The following is a 19,505-nucleotide window of genomic DNA, read 5'->3' as shown; positions in this document are numbered from 1 at the left end:
CCAAATCTCTGTGCAGTGCATCTTGGGAAACATCACATTAATCTGCCCCAAGATCAGGAAGTAGCCACTTACCATCCCCTTTCTCCCTCTCCCCACCACCCACCAGGAGCTAGTAAAATACACATTTTCTCAAACAACCAATCTAAGCCTTGCCTACCACCCATCCTCATTTCCTGCCCCCTCTGCAGCCACAACCCCTCTCCCTGCCCCTAAACCTCCATTCCACACACCCCCAACCCCCACTCTCTCTCTCTCTCACACACACACACACACAAAGTCCGCTGTCTCTGGCTTCTCCCAACCCGTTCTAACAAAAATGTTGCTAGACCAGCTCCTGACTATTCTGCTGTGCTCAAAGTAAACCTCCCCATCAGATAAACATGTTATATTATAACAGACACCATGAGTCATTAAATCTTTATTGCATAGATGGAAACACCACTGGCAAGGCATTCACTGATGTGGAATGGCATCAGCATGTTGCCTCAAACTACCCCAGGCAAACAGAAGTGGCTGCACAGAAACCCTCTCATAATTTTGGGTTTTTTTCCCTTTGTTGGTGCATGTGCACTGTAGTCCTTCCAGGCTGCACATCTGCACAAGGGAAGAAGCGATCGTGTTCTTAAATGCCATTCAGAAGTTGAGTCCCGCAAAGCCTCAAGTGGGTGCCAGGCACTAACCTGGGTAAAATTTGACCAACTGAGCCATCTGGACCCACATCATAGTTTGATCTCTAGCTCTGTGCCAATAAAACCTCACTTATAAACATTTTGTAAAATGGCTAATGGGGGGAGGGGCTTATATCTCTACAACCAAGCTCAAACAATCCCAAATGTGGCTCATTTACCTTATCCTGCCCCCTTCTGAGGCACACCAAATTTCAAAGGATTCTGACCAAGCATATTGATTTTAGAGGACTTGGAAAGGTTGACCTGTAAACAGAAGTCATGATGCAACCTTAACTATAGTGGCACTGCTGCACCACTTTAGTAACAACCAAGACAATCTGTACCCCAAAGAGCTCACAGTGTAAGTGTGCACAAGATGTGTACATGGGTTGGGGTGCACAGGCAGAGCTGTGGGGTGCAGGAAGGTTGGGGTGCAAGGGGGTTGAGGTGCACTGGCAGAGTTGTGGGGTGCCACACCTCCCTCACCTGATCCCCCAGCCTCTCTCCCTTCTCCTTATCACCATGTATCCACACCCTATATCTCCCCTCCCCCATGGGAGTCCTAAACCTAAACCCCTCTTCCCCTATTCTCCACTGCTCCCCCCCCCCAAGACCCCTCCCCTCCAGGAAGCATTCACATGCCAATTTTTCCTCCAGATACTTTGATTGCATTCCAACAAGAATAAAACTACTTTTATCTTAGGTGGGAGGATTGTGATTAATTTATCCTTAGTTATGTTAATTGAAGGGAGAGTTCACAGCCATCAATCTCAAGGAGGTCTGTGATTCATCTGGTCATTAGTACCTCCCAGTTTAACACTACAAGACAGCTGAAGGAAACGGTTTATCTGGGGGAGTGGGGGACTTTAACTCAGGAACCTCTCAGTGAAAATGACCCCATATTTGGACCCTAACATTACACCATGCCCACATACAAAGCAATCCAAGTAACTGTTCTGATTTTAGAGCACTTACAGAAGCATATAAAACTCCACCTGTTTTTCTGTATTGGCGGGCACACTGTAAAAAAAAATGTACATTTTCTTATAAACCTTCTCTGTTTGGGTCCCCCAAAGATTTCATAGAATCTTAGAAGATTAGGGTTGGAAGAGACCTCAGGAGTCATTTAGTCCAATCCCCTGCTCAAAGCAGGACCTGCATCAACTAAATCATCCCAGCCAGGGCTTTGTCAAGCCGGGCCTTAAAAACCTCTAAGGACAGAGATTCCACCACCTCCCTAGGTCACCCATTCCAGTGCTTCACCACCCTCCTAGTGAAACAGTGTTTCCTAATATCCAACCTAAACCTCCCCCACTGCAACTTGAGACCATTGCTCCTTGTTCTGTCATATGCCACCACTGAGAACAGCCAAGCGCCATCCTCTTTAAACCCCCCTTCAGGTAGTTGAAGGCTGCTATCAAATCCCCCCTCACTCTTCTGTTCTGCAGGCTAAACAAGCTCAGTTCCCTCAGCCTCTCCTTGTAAGTCATGTGCCCCAGCTCCCTGATCATTTTCATTGCCTTCCACTGGACTCTCTCCAATTTGTCCACATCCCTTCTGTAGTGGGGGGACCAAAACTGGACACAATACTTCAGATGTGGCCTCACCAGTGACGAATAGTGGGAAATAATCACTTCCCTCAATCTGCTGGCAATGCTCCTACTAATGCAGCCCAATATGCCATTAGCCTTCTTGGCAACAAGGGCACACTGCGACTCATATCCAGCTTCTCATCCACTGTAATCCCCAGGTCTTTTTCTGGAGAACTGCTGCTTAGTCAGTCGGTCTCCAGCCTGTAGCGGTGCATGGGATTCTTCCATCCTAAGTGCAGGACTCTGCACTTGTCCTTGTTGAACCTCATCAAATTGGCCCAATCCTCCAATTTGTCTAGGTCACTCTGGACCCTATTCCTACCCTCCAGCATATCTAACTCTCCTCCCAGTTTAGTGTCATCTGCAAACTTGCTGAGAGTGCAGTCCACGCCATCCTCCAGATCATTAATAAAGATGTTGAACAAAACCGGCCCCAGGACCGACCCCTGGGGCACTCCGCTTGACTCTCCGGTCTGCCAACTAGACATCGAGCCATTGATCACTACCCATTTTAGCCCAACAATCTAGCCAGCTTTCTATCCACTTTATAGTCCATTCATCCAATCCATACTTTTTTAACTTCCTGGCAAGAATACTGTGGGAGACCATATTAAAGGCTTTGCTAAAGTCAAGATATATCACGTCCACTGATTTAGTGTGTATCATGGACTGCTTTGGATAAAATTCAACAGATTGAGACCTTTTTGGCCTGCGTCACATCAAGAGTTTGATCTCTAGCTCTGCGCCAAAAAAAAAAAAAAAAAAAAAAAGCATTTTTTGCAAAATGGCTAGTTTTCCTGGCTTATATCACCGCAACCACTAGCTCAAATGATCCCACATATGGGTCACTAACCCTGCTCTGCACCCTTCTGAGGCACACTAAGATTCAAGGAATTTGACTAAGCATGTCATTTTTTTCAGAATTTAGCAAGGTCAGCCTTTAAACAGAAGTCAAGACCCAACCTATAGCTATAGTAGTGCTGCTGCACCATTATAATGAATCATTGCTTGAGAGAGGCAGTGTTCTCTCCGCTGGATGGAGCCTGTGCTGTAGCACCTGAGTTTCTAATCATGGCTCTGATACTCACTTGCAACTTGGCCATGGTACATATGGCCTAATTTTCAGATGTGCCAAGCAACCACTTTAATGAGAGTTGCAGGTGCTTAGAGCCTCTACAAATCAAATCATTCACCTCGTTACATTTCAGTTGTCTTGCCTGTAATACGGAGGTAATAATACTTATTTACCTACGTCACCTGTTAGGATTCACAAATGTTTGTACAGTGCTTTGAAAATATTAAGTGCAAAGCATAATTATTATATTTATATATTCAGGTTCTTGTCTGGCAATAGATATTCATAAATATTTTTAAAAAATTAAATAATACATGACAGCAATTTCCTCATCATAACAGCCACATCTGCCTAAAGGAAAAGCCATGTTACTAAGCTTAAGCAATTCTCCTAGCAATTTATCTTCTCGGAATTTAGGGATACATAATATATTCCTGTCTAAGCAGGAATGGGATCACCGAAAACAACAGCCCCCTCCTAGCAAAGGATCATTTGACTAGATGACCTTTCCTCCCTTTCCTTTTCTTTGTTGATGCAAGTGACCTGGTTGTTTGCATAATAAAGAGAATAGATCTGGTGAAAGCTGGGACCATATTTGTCCCAGAATTCATACAGAGGTGGCTTCAGAGATAAGGCTGTTTTCTTCATTCTAGTAAAGTTCCTTGTTTAGTGTTAGAAGAAAGTAATTTACTGAGATTCTTTAGCATTGTCACATTATAACTCCTGGCCAAATTCTGCTCTCATTTACACTGGCATGAGTCTGAAGTAATTCATTAGAACCCAAGGGAGTTACTCCAGATTTGCACCAGTATAACAGAGCATCTAACCCTTTGTCAGGAATCACAGTAGATTCAAGAGCTCCTTCTTGGAAGAAACAAAGAAGATGAACTAAACTCACTGTTGCTGGAGGTTAAAGGGGGGAAAATGGCACCCCACCATCAAGAATCCTTGCTTACTGATTTTTTCAGGCAGCTGCAGAATAAAACTTTATTGGTTGTTAATACCGATTAATAAATGTCAGCAGTTTATTGCCATCATAAATTGAGGTTAATCTAGTATGTACTGATACGTTATCTTTCTTAAATTACATCAATCAAGTGAGGCAAATGTAGGCTTTTAATTAGCTACTCAGCATGTTTCAGCCTTTAGAGCCTGGAAAACTCTACTGGGGTACCATGTGCTTTGGATGTAAAACACATTCAGGAAAGACAGACAGACAGACTGTGTTTTGGAACTGTATGAAAGAGTTTGACTGTAAATGTGTCTGAGAGAAAGAAAACAGCTGTTTGTGGGATTTTTGAGATTGGCTCACAATGCAAAAATGTGGATCTGGATCTCAAACACTCAAAATTTCAGGCCTGTTTAGATCTGGGGTTTTGGATCCACTCATTTTAATGATAGAGGCCTTAACAAAACTGAGTTTAGATCTGGGTTCTGATTCTGAATACCTCCTACCCAAATTTAGAGGTTCAGATTGAGTGGGGGTTGGCTCAGGCCCATAACTAGACATTTAGTGATGAAGAAAAGTATGATATGTGCATAGTACAGAAATGTATGATTAATTACTTATGTTGCAGTTACATGTAGAAGTCCTAGTCAGGGATTTCTATCATCCTAGGCACTGTACAAACAAGTAAAACAAAGGCAGTCTCTGCCCCAGAGAGCTCATGGTCTAAGAATCATAATTGTGAAAAGACTCATTAATTTCACATATGTACTTCCACAAAGATTGTCTGAGAAGATAAGAGAATGGCTACAGAATGCACATGTAGAGTAGGCTGCATAATACATACTCTTTCCTTAGGCACCTGGAAGAATCGGAGACTCTACCATCCGGCTCTAGCTTCATATCCAAACAAGGCCAAATAATATTGTCCATTTCTCTCTCTGTCTTTTTTTTTTTCATTAAGAATTTTTTTTTTACAACTTTAAATGTTATTTTGTTTCAGGTTTTTAAATCATGGTTATATAATTTTGGCCACAATACAGTGTGGTCTTGCATAGTTACCTTCTTGTATTGAACTGGTGAGTAAATGCTCTAGTTCAGTCATGGGTAGCTGGAACACTCATTGGCTGCCTGAAAACAGGTTATATATGGGCAGTGAGGTCATTATTTTCATTTGTTTTAAGTGGGCAATGAAGTAAGTTAAGAACATAACATATACATGGAAGTTTTACTGGGGAAGGTTGATAATACATGACAAATCTCTTTGTGTGTTATTCATATTTTGGGTGTAAAAATTAAAAATATCCCAGCATCCATTGATTTACATTAAGAGGTGAACTCCAAACTTCCTTTGAAAATCCCGTGTAGAGAGACTGACAAACAGTTGAGGAGTTCTTATTCCTGCCAGTAGAGGGAGAGAGATACATACCCCTTAGTCAGTTCATTATACCCTTTATAAAATGATTGCATACCCAAGTCCTCTGGGGACCTGACACAATTCATAATATACTTTAGAAATGACTAGGAGGCCAGTGCAGGAAAAAGATCAATTATACTGATAACATATTGCACAGCATTTTTGCAGTTGAGATTCTTTCAGCAATTACCAAAATATTATTTTACAAATAGAAACTTCACAAATGGGTTTCTGATGTATGATATTTTTAATTACAGCTGACTGAATCATACCCAATAATTTGATTAATTTAGCTGATTTTGGGGTTAGTGAAATTGTCTCCGAGCAGCTGACAAGTTTCTCAGGATTTGTTACTTGAAACAATCCACCAAAGAATTTTCCAGATATAATGCAGCAACTACTTTGCAAGTACTTCATTGCAACTATTTGAAATTTGAGCTGCAATGGTTAGGGATTTTTAGAATAATCCTGTAAATGCTTAAGCAGAAAAAGCTTTCACTATAAGCACCTGTAAAAGGGTAGACCTATACCTGGTCTATGCTTTAAAAGTTTTCCAGTATAACTATGTCAGTAAAGCATATGTCAGTGATTTTTTTACTTAGATAGTTATGCTGGTAAAAGCCTTAGTGCAGACACAGTTATACAAGAAAAAGGTGATTTACACCACAGTCACTTATTTCATTTTGCTGTACCAGAATAAGTACTTTTATTACACTGATATAGCAACATACACTAGGGATTTTTGGTTTTTTTTTTTTTTTTCCCCACTTAAACAATGCTAGCATAGTTAAAGCAGCAAATGTTTTACGTATAGGCAAGGCCTTATACCTTACAACTTGATTGAGTGAGGAAAAAACTGTACAGGACACCATGTTATCTCCTACACTTAAAAAGAAGTTGATTCTCCTGAAAGGTGGCGGATTGGCAGCTCTGGATATCTCTGAGGTGCAACAGAAATTCAAGCATCTCCATAATGCCAGCTAACGGGCCTCAGTCCTGGTTTGGAAGACTCAAGTCTAGCACTGGGACAGTAGGTCAGTGTCCAAGTCCATTCAGTCCTTGGCCTCTGACACTTGGGGTCAAGCCACCCCAGAGGAAGAAAGGGTCTGAACCCCAAAAATAAGCAATTGAATCAACTGATTGTAATGTTACTGCACTATGAAAGTGTATCAAGTAAGGTCTTTTCTGAAAGCCTGTGGCACACTGGTGATTAAGATCATTGTGAAATGTAAGGGAATTATGGATACTCACTGAAATTATGCTTTAAACTCTGGGACTGATGGGAGAAACAGGTGTTTTCCCAGACAGGAGGGAAGGCAGTATCTACCTGTCTCCAATGTAAATCAAGCATTATGGAATCAAAACAATGGAAGCCCCATTTACATACAAATTAGCCGGGGGATGGGAAGCCCACAGAAATGGAAGAACAACAGGAAGCCTTCCTGCCTCTTGCAACCAGGTCAATGCACTTTGGGAGATATAAGCAGAAACAGAGAACTATTTTAGCATCCTTCACCTGAAGAGTCAAAGAAACCAAGCGCTTTGGACTTTGTGTGTCGGATCCTGGGTAAGGACTGGCCAGCTATGCTGGAAGAACTGTGGTGAGAAACAACTTTGAACAAAAGACTCTAGCTTGTTAAGTTAGATTTTAGTCTCAGAAGCATATTTTGACTTTTGTTGGTTTGTAACCATTTCTATCCCAATTCCTTTTACTTGGTATCACTTAAATAGCTGTTCTCTGTTAATAAACTTAATCTTGTTTGATTACACAGCCATCTCAGTGCAGTGTTTCAAACTGACAGGTAAAATCCTCAGCCAAACTAACTGGCCGGTGCTGTGGACTCTGTCTGTAAAGGAGCAGTGACCTGGATACGGTTTTGTGAGTGCTACAGTGAGAGGGGCTGAGCTCTGCAGAGGAGACAGTTTGGAGGGAAACTCAGGGCTGAAGGGGCTGTTGGGGTCACCCTGCAAGAAGTAACCAGGCTGGTGGAAGCCAGGGTGAGATCATTGTGCTGAAAACAGGCTGCTGGTGTCAGGGATCTGAACCAAAGCTGCACAGCACAGAGGCCTACAGGGTAGGCAGTGACAACCCCTTACTGGTCTGGGTTGAACCCCAAAGCGTCACAGCCTCTCAGTTAAGTCTGCCAACAAATTAATGCCAAACATGCTGTTGGTCCTGTGATAGAGTCACTTATCCTTAGGATCTGGACTGTCAGTTTACACCTATCACTATTGAATTATGCTGGATTTGAACCTATGACCTAGTAATCAAAGGCTCTATTTCATCTATACCATCCTGTCCCCTCAGTGCTTATTTTTCTCCATACTGCAATGGGATTTTTAACTTCCACCTGGCCTGCTGCCAGAGCTCAATGCTTCCCTCAAAAGACAGCATTTTTAAAAGTGCAACAATCCCTCTTCTGTACAGCACTGCAGTGTCAGCACTTTGGGACATATTCAGCCCCTGTGTAACTCCACTGATGTCAAGGATGATCAATTTGATCTGTGTTTATCCAGTTCTGGTATTGAAATCATGACTTTGTGGCCTAGAGCCAAGAATGAAATAATCTAAAGAAACTTCAGTACTGGAATAGGTAGGGAAAAATAATAAAGGAAATAGAAAGAGCTATTTCGTCTGTATCGACCCTATCACCTCAGGTAGCGCATCCTGACACAAACCATGTGAGCACAGAAGTCTCCAGCCATAGCAGAACTGTACTGCTTCTGTCACTTAGAGGCATGAAGGGGAGAGGAAAGATTTGGAAGGGGGGTTGAGCTCACTGCATGCTATGGATCAAAGCTCTACAGTGGGTTTTGTTGAGCTGCGGTAAGGAACTCCCTCAAAAAATTCAGCCTCTGATGTCAAAACATGTGGTGCTCCCTGGTTAAAATATTCTCCCTGCACCCTCCTGCCCACAAAATATCCATTAATGTCTGATTCTCTCTTCCCCTCCCCTACCAAGTCTATTCACTTACTCCCCCTTAGAGTCTATTTATTCCAGGCTCTCACCAACCCCAATTCAATACATCAGTCCTTCATCTCCACTCCTCGCCCTGGGCTCCTCAACCCATCACCTTATCATGGAGGCTTCTTTAGGTGGCAGATGTTCCTCACAGTAGCAGCTCCGGGGGCAAGCAGGTGGCTTTTGGTCTCCACAGGCAGCTGTGATTATAGGCTGGTCATCCTGAGGCATCTGGCAATGTGGTGGCTAGTCAGGCCCCCACTGGTGGGATAGGTGGGTGGGGAATGAGTATTTTGGTGAGTGGCTGTCCCTTAGCTGTTGGTGAGAGCACACACCCTTCTGGCCAGCATCTCCCACTGGTAACTTAGGCAGCTCAGTACCTAGCCCTACTGGCTTTTGTGAATCATAGTCTAAGGTGCCTATTTCCCCCCATTTATTATATAGGGAGCCTAGGTGCTTAACTCAGGCTTTGTGAATCCCAGTAATTTTCTAGGCACCTAAAAATTTGTGCATCCAGGCCTAGGTGCTTACCTTTCTCAAGATGCTCCTTCATGGGAGGACATGAAACCTCTGAAACAAGAGGGTCCCATGACCCTCCTCCAGTTCCATCAGTGGGAGCAGTTCTAATAGATCCACCTTTCAAAGGCCATCTACAAATCCCAAGTACACGAGCTGGCAGAGCTAATGTAGCCTCAAATCAGTAGTGGTGAACACTGAGCAGCTTTGCCTGGGAGCGCAGATTCCTCATCTCCACAGAATTCCCCAGGGCGCTGCCCAGTTAGCTGGGCTGACCATGTACTCGGGGAAGGCTCTATGGTTACATACCAAACTATAGCATGTCTTAGGCAACATGCATTGGGCCTGCTCTTCACCTAATGTAAATAGAGCTAGACCAATATATGCCAGTTGGGGGTCTGACCCAGTGTTTTTAAATCCTCCATTTATTGGAAGAGTTATTCACATGTTTATATTTCTTCTCTTGAAGATTTTTTCTCTGACACTGAGAAAACTGAACACAATTTTGAAGTAAAAATAAGTAAATGTACATTCCCAGTTCTGCCCTGTATCATTTAAAAGAAAAGTGAAAAAGAAAAAAAGATCCATAATGTCTTTGCTGGGTCTTTGCCCTATAATCAATTTTGTCAGTATATTGAAAGAGTTGCTATAAATGTAACATTACCGAGAGTTCGGGTGATGTGCAGTAAACAACATCATAAATGCATGCAACTATATAAGCAGCCAGAGTTTTGTATCATTAGGACATCTACATGATTACAAATCTACAGCACACAAACAATAACACGAACTGATGGAGTTATTTCTAGAAGCAACCTTTGAATGTGTGTATTTTGCTAGAAAACAGAAATCACTCATGTTTCTAAACAATAAGAGATGCAATTACAGAGGGGAACAGCAATAGGGAAGTATGAACTTCTCGTTTTACATTCTATGCTCTTAAACAAAATTGAAAACTACAGCTGAGTAGATAATTATTTCAACCTTAACTACAGAGTTCACTACCAGTGGATGCTGCATTATTCAGGTCTATAGCAAATGAGAAGCTGTTTCATAGATGTTCTCTATGCTGTGTCGCAAATTCTTCCTTCTTTTTTTCTGCTCTGTGTGTTTGTGCGTGTACATACAATAACTGGTTTGTTTTTATTTGTGCTTGAATAGCAATTTAAAGTGTTTCCTACCAGTGCTATATCTGCATCCATGGGAGAATGCAAAAAAAGAAAAATTCCAGACATTATGGGCCAAGTGCTTTTCCCAGCTACCCCTGTGTCATACTGGACTAACTCCAAAAACATCAACAGAATTACTCACTGGTGTAAATGAGAGCAGAAAAGCCCTTTATGCTCTATATCTTGGCCCCATTCAGTGATTAGATGCCAGGTACTAAGAAATGTATTTCTCTAACTGGAAGGATCCCTCAAAATCTAGCCTGCTGTGTCTCTCCTCTCAGTTACTTTCTTCCCAGTTTTTTCTAAAATGGGGAATGGTCCATCAGAACCCAGAAGTGTGCAATTCCAGCAGCCAGATCATACATTTCCTACTGGCTAATTGCTTCCTATCTTCTGAGCACATCAGTTCAGACACCAAGAAGTGTGAGTATGCATCATTCCCTTCTAGACACGTAAGAACCACCAAACTCATGCTGCTCAGACAATACGTAGGACATTTACTTTTTCATACCTTTTAACGCAGTTTGTATTATTAAAGTCTGATCAGTGAAATTAAAGCCTTGGGTTCCTCATGAAATTTAAGTATCAAAGTGTACCTTTGGCTGATCATTTCTTTATAGTTTTATTGAGAGGTTTTCCTATTTTCATAATGAAGGAATATTTGTGCGAATGAGTCTTCTAGGATGACATAAAATCGATTATTGAACTTCTCTTAGGGTGTGCTTTAGTCTGAGACCTGATCTTCAGCTCACTGATTTCAGTGGGAGCAGAAACAGATCCTATATTTTAAAACAATACATGTCTATGGTGCACACACAAAGGCCTACATTTCCAAAGATTGGTCTCCCCTTTTTCATCTGCATGTATTTTCACCCGCTCTTTACAGAGGCAAAGATCTGCTCCCATGATAGTAAACATTCTAACATCTGTACTTTGCCTACGCAAAACCAGCACTTTCTAGGGTTATAAATGTGTGCAAACTCTGCACTGGTGCACTTACCTGCAAAGTGCAGACACAGGTATGTGCACAAAAAATTGGGAAGGTACACGCACAGAGGCTCAGGTAAAAGTCTGGCTGAACACTGACCTCCAAACAGGCCACTAAACGTTTGAGTAAAATTGATAAATTCTCAAGAGCCAAATCCTGCATTCCTTACTCACGCAAAATTCCCCATTTCAATCACTGAGCGTTTTCGGTGCACGAAAATGCAGGACTGAACCTTAAATATAGAAATAAGACACATTTTAAATAGTGAAGGTAATTAGCCACTGGTCCAATTTTAAAAGGGTTGTGGTGGATCATCCAGCACTGGCAATTTTTAAATCAAGACTGGATGTTTTTTCTAACAGATATGTGCCAGTTTAAACAGGAGTTAATAGAAAACCTATGGCCTGTGCTGTACAGGAGGTCAGACTAAATGATCTCAATGGTCCTTTCTGGCATTATAATCTATGCATGTATCCCCAAAAAAGCCTCTCTCAAGATTTAGGGGCTGATCCAGATCTGACCACTGTGAAAACTATCTTTATAGCATTCGGTGTGAAGTGGGAGCAGACCTAAAAACAATTCAGGGCCTGTATACACAAAGGTATCTGAATAATCCTTGGATTATGGTTTTATTCAGAGAAAAACACAGAACAGGACCATTGAGAAGGAAGAAAGAGCCTGACCACTTTGGAAGAGGGAGTGGAGGGGATTTTGCCCGTTGTAAAGAGCTTCCACAGCTGCAAATCTGGCAGTCTGCCACTCATTTATATTTCTACACCATAGAAACTCCTGACCAACACTCTGTGCTCCCGAAGTTTGTGCCGCGGCTCAAAAGAGGGAAAAGGGGATGTACCACAAGCAGTGCAGTGTAGTCATCAACAGGGCTGCTTGAATATAAGAACATAAGAACAGCTATCATGGGTTAGACCACAGGTCCATCTAGCCCAGTATCCTGTCTTCTGACAATGGCCAATGCCAGGTGCTTCAGAGGAAATGAACAGAACAGGTAATCATCAAGTGATCCATCCACTGTCGCCCATTCCCAGCTTCTGGCAAACAGAGGCTAGGGACACCATCCCTGCCCATCCTGGCAAATAGCCATTGATGGACCTATCCTCCCTGAACTTATCTGGCTCTTTTTTGAACCCTTGCACTCAGAGCAAATCCCCAAACTGTGTGCAGCACTTGTTGGAAGAAATGAAGACATGCAGCTAGGCCAGCTGGTGTTAAGCAAAATGGGGAGCAAAGCCACCGCCTGCTCAGGTATGTATCTTTGCTTTCTGCATTGGCACAGCTCTTCTACATATTTTCAGCCAATGCAGGATTTGGCCCATAGTTTGGAAGCAGCAAACACAAAATGTTTTGAGATTTTTAGGACACTGATCACTGATTGATCAAAGCATTTCACCTCTGCAAGATGAGTGAAGGTGGAGTATTTAGACATGGTGGCATTTTGTCATGACTATGAGATATGTAGCTAATGAAAACAAAATGTGAAGGGAAGTAGATCTTACTTTAAAACTTGCACACAAATCTGTAATGATTAGGTGACCTTTGTGACTGCCATCTGCAACTGCCTCATGAGAGAAGAACTAAGAACTGGGAATGAGGATGCCAAAAATCAAGAAGCAGAATTTAAATATTTGTTTCTGTCATCTGTACTGAGAAAAGCTCTATTGTGGAAACACTGATATTTTGTGAATATTGCTTCATTTAATAAACCAAAGTTTAATTTTCTTGAATAAAGAATACGAACACTAGGAAATGTGAAATATAGAACAATCCTGCTTCATTATGGATAGAGATTAGGTGACAGTCTTTTTTTTCCAACTACAATTTATTGATTGTATAATGGACTAATGAGAGGTATGATATCATTTAACCGTCTTTTCTGTGAGAAGTATAGTATGCAGAGTTGCCAAGTCTTACAATTTTTTCGTGAGTCTAACAATATTTGCTATTGTTCTTCAAGTCCTGGATACTGGATGCTCAGCTTTCATTTCCTAGCCTTCAGGGTTGTGGGCAAGAGCATGAAAACGTGATGCAAGAGTGCTTCGAGGGTTCAAAAGCAAATAAAGAGCCCTCCGAACATTTTTGTTTTTAAATCTCATGATTTTTGAATGTTTAGGGTTGGAAGGAGTGGGAACATGAAGAAATGAATGTGGTTTATAAGAGTGACCATTTTATGAGGAATTTTAGAGTTGTTTTAGGAAGGTGCAGATGAATTGGAAAGCTCTCAACCTTACAAATCAACGTACATCATTAAAATGTAATTAAAGCAAAGAAGGGAGTTTAGGATTATTTGAAATAAGATAAATTCAAGTTAAGATTTTCAAGAATCCGTGCCTAATGCCAGAATCCCAGATCTATATTTAGGCACCTGATTTTCAAGAGGGATGAGCACCCAGCATCTCCCACTGAAGTCCTTGGGCACGACGCATTAGAAAAAAAATCAAGCCACTTATTTAGGTGCCCAAATATGGACTATAACTAACTCAGATTCGGAGCTGGAGTTAAAAGCCACAGGGGAGCCAAAGATTGAACTTGAGCTTCTGACTAGAGTTAAGAGCCAAGTTGCTGCATCTTCACTGCCATTTCAGCCTGAATTAGTTAACTAGGGTTAGCTAACCAAAGGTAAGAACACACTTTTTTTTTTTCCATTGTAGACCTACCCAAAGGGGGTCTGGCCTGTCAAAGAACAGCTAGAATGCATAATATTAGCCCTCATTACAAATTTCTCAGTTATGTTTCACTGGAAATCTGCTGCTAAACAACCTTCTATATTAACTCATTTGGCAGTTATGAATGAACCTTGCATACATTGAATTAGATATTTTTAAAAGTCTTCTATGAAACCAATAGCTTAAATTATTTAAAAAAATATTGTCTGAATTATGTAAAAGGTAAACCACCTCTCCCATATGTATCCTATATTTACATATATGATATTCTGTGCCTGTGAAGAGACAAATATAAGACCAAATAAGTATGATATATTACCAAATGAGGGCTATACTCTGCCAGCTTTACTCCTGGTGAAAAGCACCTCCTCTGCAAGAAACACCCTTGAAATAAATGTGATTACCTGCAGAGTGAGGTGCTATTCAACATGAGTACGGAGGGCAGAATTTGGCTTGAGTGAATAATTTATCAGACTGCCAAACACGACCCTTGTGGTTGAAGAATGTAACCATGATCAGTGCTATCTGTGATATAGTTTAATATTTTGGGTATTTTCTGTATGTTTCATTATACAATTTAGAACTTTGCAATAAAAAGATCTATTTAAAATAACTGGCTGTTTATTATTCATATAGTGCCCATAGTTGTAGGTACCTATCCTGAAGAGTTTAGAACCGAAGGCGCTGATTCTGCATAGACATATGCTACATATGCCCTCTTTTAACTTTTTGCACTGAGTAGTCCCATTAAAGTTGCCTCTGCAGGATCAAGATCTGAAAGGACACTAGATAAGACCAGTGAAGACATGATAGATAAGAGTCTCCTGAGTTCACAAATACTGAAAAAGCACCAGAGCAGCTGGCACAAGCCAAAAGGAAGCAGAGATCGGCGCACTGAATCAGAGCCATCAAACTCTGTGCCAGACATAGTGAGGATTCCCCCGTCAAAGTGAAGATAGTAATCAGCCTCCTTTGTATTATCCTCTGCTACAGACCTTGCTAAATGCAACACATTTTAAAAACGGCACTGATATTTCCTCTGCCCCGAGAGAGAGAGAGAGAGAGAGAGAGAGAGTGTAGGGAGGGGGTAGAAGAAGGCACGGGTTGTTTGGGAATAACATCACGTAACCTAGAAGTCTCTCAGTGCAGTGTGTGAACCACAGCAGAATAGTTTATGAGCATGATTCCTGGGAGTGCACACACATCACTGTGGGCTAGTCTGCTGGCCTGGCATTGCTTTTGTCTTTTTACCTGGAAGGTTTTACTCCTAAATAGAAGCACGTTCATAGAATATAGCTCCCTCTGCACAGATTATATGGAAAGCAGGTGCTCTGTTGGACACCTTAGGAGACCAGGAACTTTGCCTTGGCTCTCTGTTGTGAGAAGATACAAGAATAGGAGCCAGGCTTGTTCTTAATGTAAAATTAATATACCTGGGACAATTCTTAATATGCATAGGAGATGTGTGAAATTGCACAACCCCGGCTGTGGATTTCAGACAGGATCAGGTCTCTCACCCCCAGGCTGCTGGGGAGTGGCCCTTCCCCACCTCCTTCTCTCTCTCCTCTGAATTTTCCCCACCTGGATCATGAGAATATACACATTAAAAAAGCAAAGGTGAAAATAAGCACTGCCAGGGACCCACAGCCTCACTAGTCAGCACAAGCAGTGACAGGTCCCAGGACATGGTGGTGAAGGAGCAGGCTGGGAAGAACAGGGGAGACTGATGCCCAAAGTGTCACATCCAACAAACCCCAGCAGTATACAGAGGCTCAGGTACAGGATCACTTCCAAAAGGCACCAGCAATGAATTCCTGTTACTAACAGAACAAGGATTTCAGTATTACCAACCAGCACAGTATCAGAGTCAGAGTTGGAAGGAGGCCAAAGTGGTAATTTATTTTGCCTTAATTTCTCTAATGAAACCTCAGTGGAGCTGCCACAATACAGCCCAGATGCAGTTAGTTGCTCTGGAGAAGGCAGTCTAACTACACATTGGTTTTGATCTAAATGGAAGGGCCCAATCCACCGCTCCCTGACGTTAATGACCAGACTCCCATTCAGTACAATGGAAGTTGGATCAGGCTCTTATTGCATAACTACTGGGAAAACAAAAACACCTAAGAGCAGCAATGCTAACACAATTCCTCTCCCATCTGGGAGTTTATCCTTACCCTGACTGCTACAGTTGTATTGACCTCAAGCATTTAATCAAACCTGTTCCATAGTTTAATCTATTTATTAATTATATTATTAATTATTATTATTATTATTCAGCTAACCCGGATTAAGAGATCCACATCTAGGTTTAATTCACATTTGATCTGGAGAGATTGCCAATTTGGGTTTGCCTGGGTTGACTTCTCAGCAACCAGAAACAAAACAGTGTCAAAAGGTGCTTCAAGTTCTCCAGGTCAAATAACTGTATACGATCCTGCATTACCTTTTATCAAGTTCTCTTGTCTTAAAATCTCACATTGCTCTTAGAGAAGACCATGAATATCGATGCCTCTGTCAGCCTGGCTCTGAGCGTCAAAGCAAATGTGAACCCTCACATGTAAGTTATGTAAGCTCCTTCGGTTAGTTACCTTTAAATCTTTTATAGCGGTGCAGTTTCTAAGCAATTTCCATTAGTGATCACTGTATGTAGGTTTTAGGAAGCGATGGGTGTGCACCATGCATTCTTTTGTTCAGTTCCAGAAATTGCTTAATAGTATTTCAGGATGGGAGTTAAATTGGAGGATGTTTACACAGCAATTACTAGGTACTAAACTAACCATGCGGGGAAACTCCTTGTTTTTAGTCCAAGAAGCACTGATCTGAATCATATCGTGTCACCACTGATGAGTAGCTTATAGTGGATCTTTGCAAATCCACTATTTCAATATGTTACACCACAGGAATTAAGGAGCAATTTTAAAACAACTCTTATTTGTTTTCATTCCTTTACATTAACTTGCTAGCTGGGCTGATGGAGGGGTGTGTTCAAACAAATGATTTCCTGCTCTCTTTCTGAAAACTACCAGTTATCAGGTGCATAGACCCACAACATTCAAGCATGACCTTAGTACAAATTGAAGGGCATTTTAATTACACAACATATGAAGGGGAGGGGGACACACAACCCAACAGGGCTCTGTCTGAAGATGTATCCTGCTATGTTATAAAATGCGTGCAGAGATCTCATCAACTTGCAGCAGCGGCTGTTATCAAAACAATGCACCACGCCACGGCCTTAATTGTCAATGCAATTAAACAGCGAGAGGCTCTTACCTTTCGGACCCCACTAAAGCCATATTCGGCAGCGAGTTGCTTCGCTTCTGGCTCGCCCCCTCGGTGCAACTCCACCAAAAAATGATTCGTGTAGACGGCTATTTCAGCGGATGCCAAAAGAAGGAGACCCAGGCAAAAGAGCCCAGCGATCGTCCCCGGGGTAATGCAGCCTCCCTTCATGGCTCTTGCCTAGTAGAGGGAGAGAATAAATACACTAACCCGCCGCCGAGGAGAGTAAAGATTTGGGGGAAGGCTAAGCAGGGTGCTGCTGAATGCAATACATCAGCGTGTGCGCTCCCTGGGCAGCTGGCGCGGGGAGGAGGCGAGGCGGGGGAAGTCGGCTGGGCTGCTCGTGAGCTGCTGCGGGTGGGTCTGTGCGCGGGGGGTTCGCGGCCAGATCTGCATTGTCAGCTCCTCCTCGCCGCTAGTTCAGCGGCGGCTCCAGGAAAGCACCAACCGGCCGAGGTGAGATTGCAGCGCTGCCAATCACGTGCGGGGGGAGGAGGTGCGCGGGGGGGCTGGGCCAGGGCTAACCCGAGGCGAGCGGTTCCCGCTGCTGCCTGATTCAGCACCCTGGAGAATTCCTCCATTTCCCGGGGCAAGGCGAGGGGGAGCCCGCAGAGACACACGCGCTGTGATCAGCAGCAGCGCTACCCCTGTGGTGTGTTACCCTGGGGGCGAAAGGCTTGTTTCCCTTGGGGGACAGTGCTGAGCTAGGCGGCAGGAGATGCTCCTTGCCCCATGCTCCAGTCCCAAATGTTGACATCAGTAGTACACCGTGACCGGCGCTGCCTTCCTTGCACGGGCTTTCCCCAGCCCATAACCGACCAGCAGTGCTCTGATCCCAGTGTCCACCAGACTACAGTGCACTAATCAAGTATTTAAAGAAGTCGCCGGGACCCGCAAGGAAAGGGCAGTGGGTGACACTCCGGGGGACTCTAGGCTTGCTTCCCTCGCCACTGCCATGGTGAGAACGCGACTGTTTATGTTTACAAGGACCTTGTGTTATGTGTCCAGTGAGGGGGTCCAGGTCTGAACTCGAGCTGAGATGAGGGCACGCTGAGCAGCACAGAAAATGCAAGAGCCGACCACGTTTTTCCCTGTGCAGAGGGAAATATAAATCCGTGTCAGGGAATGCACAAACAAAACCTTCTTTCCTGAGCCAGTGGACTAAAACGAAGCTAAACCAATTCAGATCTTTTAAAGAAATGAATGATATACTGGCAGTTAAAGTAGTAAGGACTTAGATGGTTTCCTCTATTGGTGGCTGCATGAGGAAGCAAACACATGTCGGGTCATGAGAAGTATTCTTGTGACCCAGGTTTCATCACATTATGTGTGTGTGTAACCTACCTGGATGTATATTCTGTCCAATAAACTCTCAAACCCTCCAGCACACGGAGAGGAAAAGAAACAAAGCAACAGCCCATGCAACCTATGAGTGTTGTAAGCAGGCAATGAGATATTCCAAGCTCAATTTATGGGCAAAACATTTATAAGAATAAATATTGTCATTTAAATAAGACAGTCAAGGAGGAGGGTGGGGGGACACACAATGCACTAGCAGGGCTTCATATAAAAGATAGAGCTTTAAAAGGGGGTGGAAACTCAGTTCTTTAGAAAATAAGCATTAAAAGCCTGCAAAGAGTCAATTTTCAAAACTCTAATGGGAATAAATAACACAGAAGACTGGATCCTATGATAGTTACTGTGTATTTCTGCAGGTTTACACAAATGTATTTATTAATGTATCACTCAGAAAGATAAACTCCTTCAGTTGCCCCATCCTATTTTAAAAAGGAAGAGACATTCCCTGAGGAACAGAGAAAAATACACTCCTTTGAGATGTAACAATTGTGTTGTTATAGAGAGTGTGTGCAAAGTGGTTATTAATTTTGAAATAAATAGAGCAGTAGACTTGTGGTAATCCATTTTACAAATGGTTATAATTGAGTAGAGATTAAAACAATCTGCATAAAAGAATTTGTAAAACAGTAAAGATTAAAGGTATATGGGTTGTCTATTTTCATTATTCTAAAATACCCTCAAGAGAAGGAAGGAACAGATAATCACAGTGATAGAATGGACACTCCGAAAACAAATGGGAGCTGATTTATTGTGACAAATTATTGATTTCCTTCCTCTGCATAAAAATCCCCTACTTAGGCAGAAGAAAAATGAAATTCAGGGCCTGATCCAAAATACATTTAAACCAAA

General features: G+C 42.4%; 1 protein-coding gene across 2 annotated transcripts in view; it reads right to left on the bottom strand.

Moving 5' to 3' along the window:
- PCSK2 (proprotein convertase subtilisin/kexin type 2) overlaps positions 1-17,468 on the bottom strand; it is a 182,672-nt gene extending 165,204 nt beyond the window's left edge. For both annotated transcript variants that reach the window (XM_065401063.1, XM_065401064.1), the window contains exon 1: positions 17,289-17,468. In XM_065401063.1, coding sequence (XP_065257135.1) covers positions 17,289-17,468 — 180 coding nt within the window. The remainder of the gene's footprint in view (positions 1-17,288) is intronic.
- Between the last annotated feature and the right edge of the window lie 2,037 nt (positions 17,469-19,505).

Source organism: Emys orbicularis, chromosome 3 (assembly GCF_028017835.1).
Source record: "Emys orbicularis isolate rEmyOrb1 chromosome 3, rEmyOrb1.hap1, whole genome shotgun sequence".
Classification (NCBI taxonomy): domain Eukaryota; kingdom Metazoa; phylum Chordata; order Testudines; family Emydidae; genus Emys; species Emys orbicularis.
This window is presented reverse-complemented; position numbering and strand designations above follow the sequence as displayed.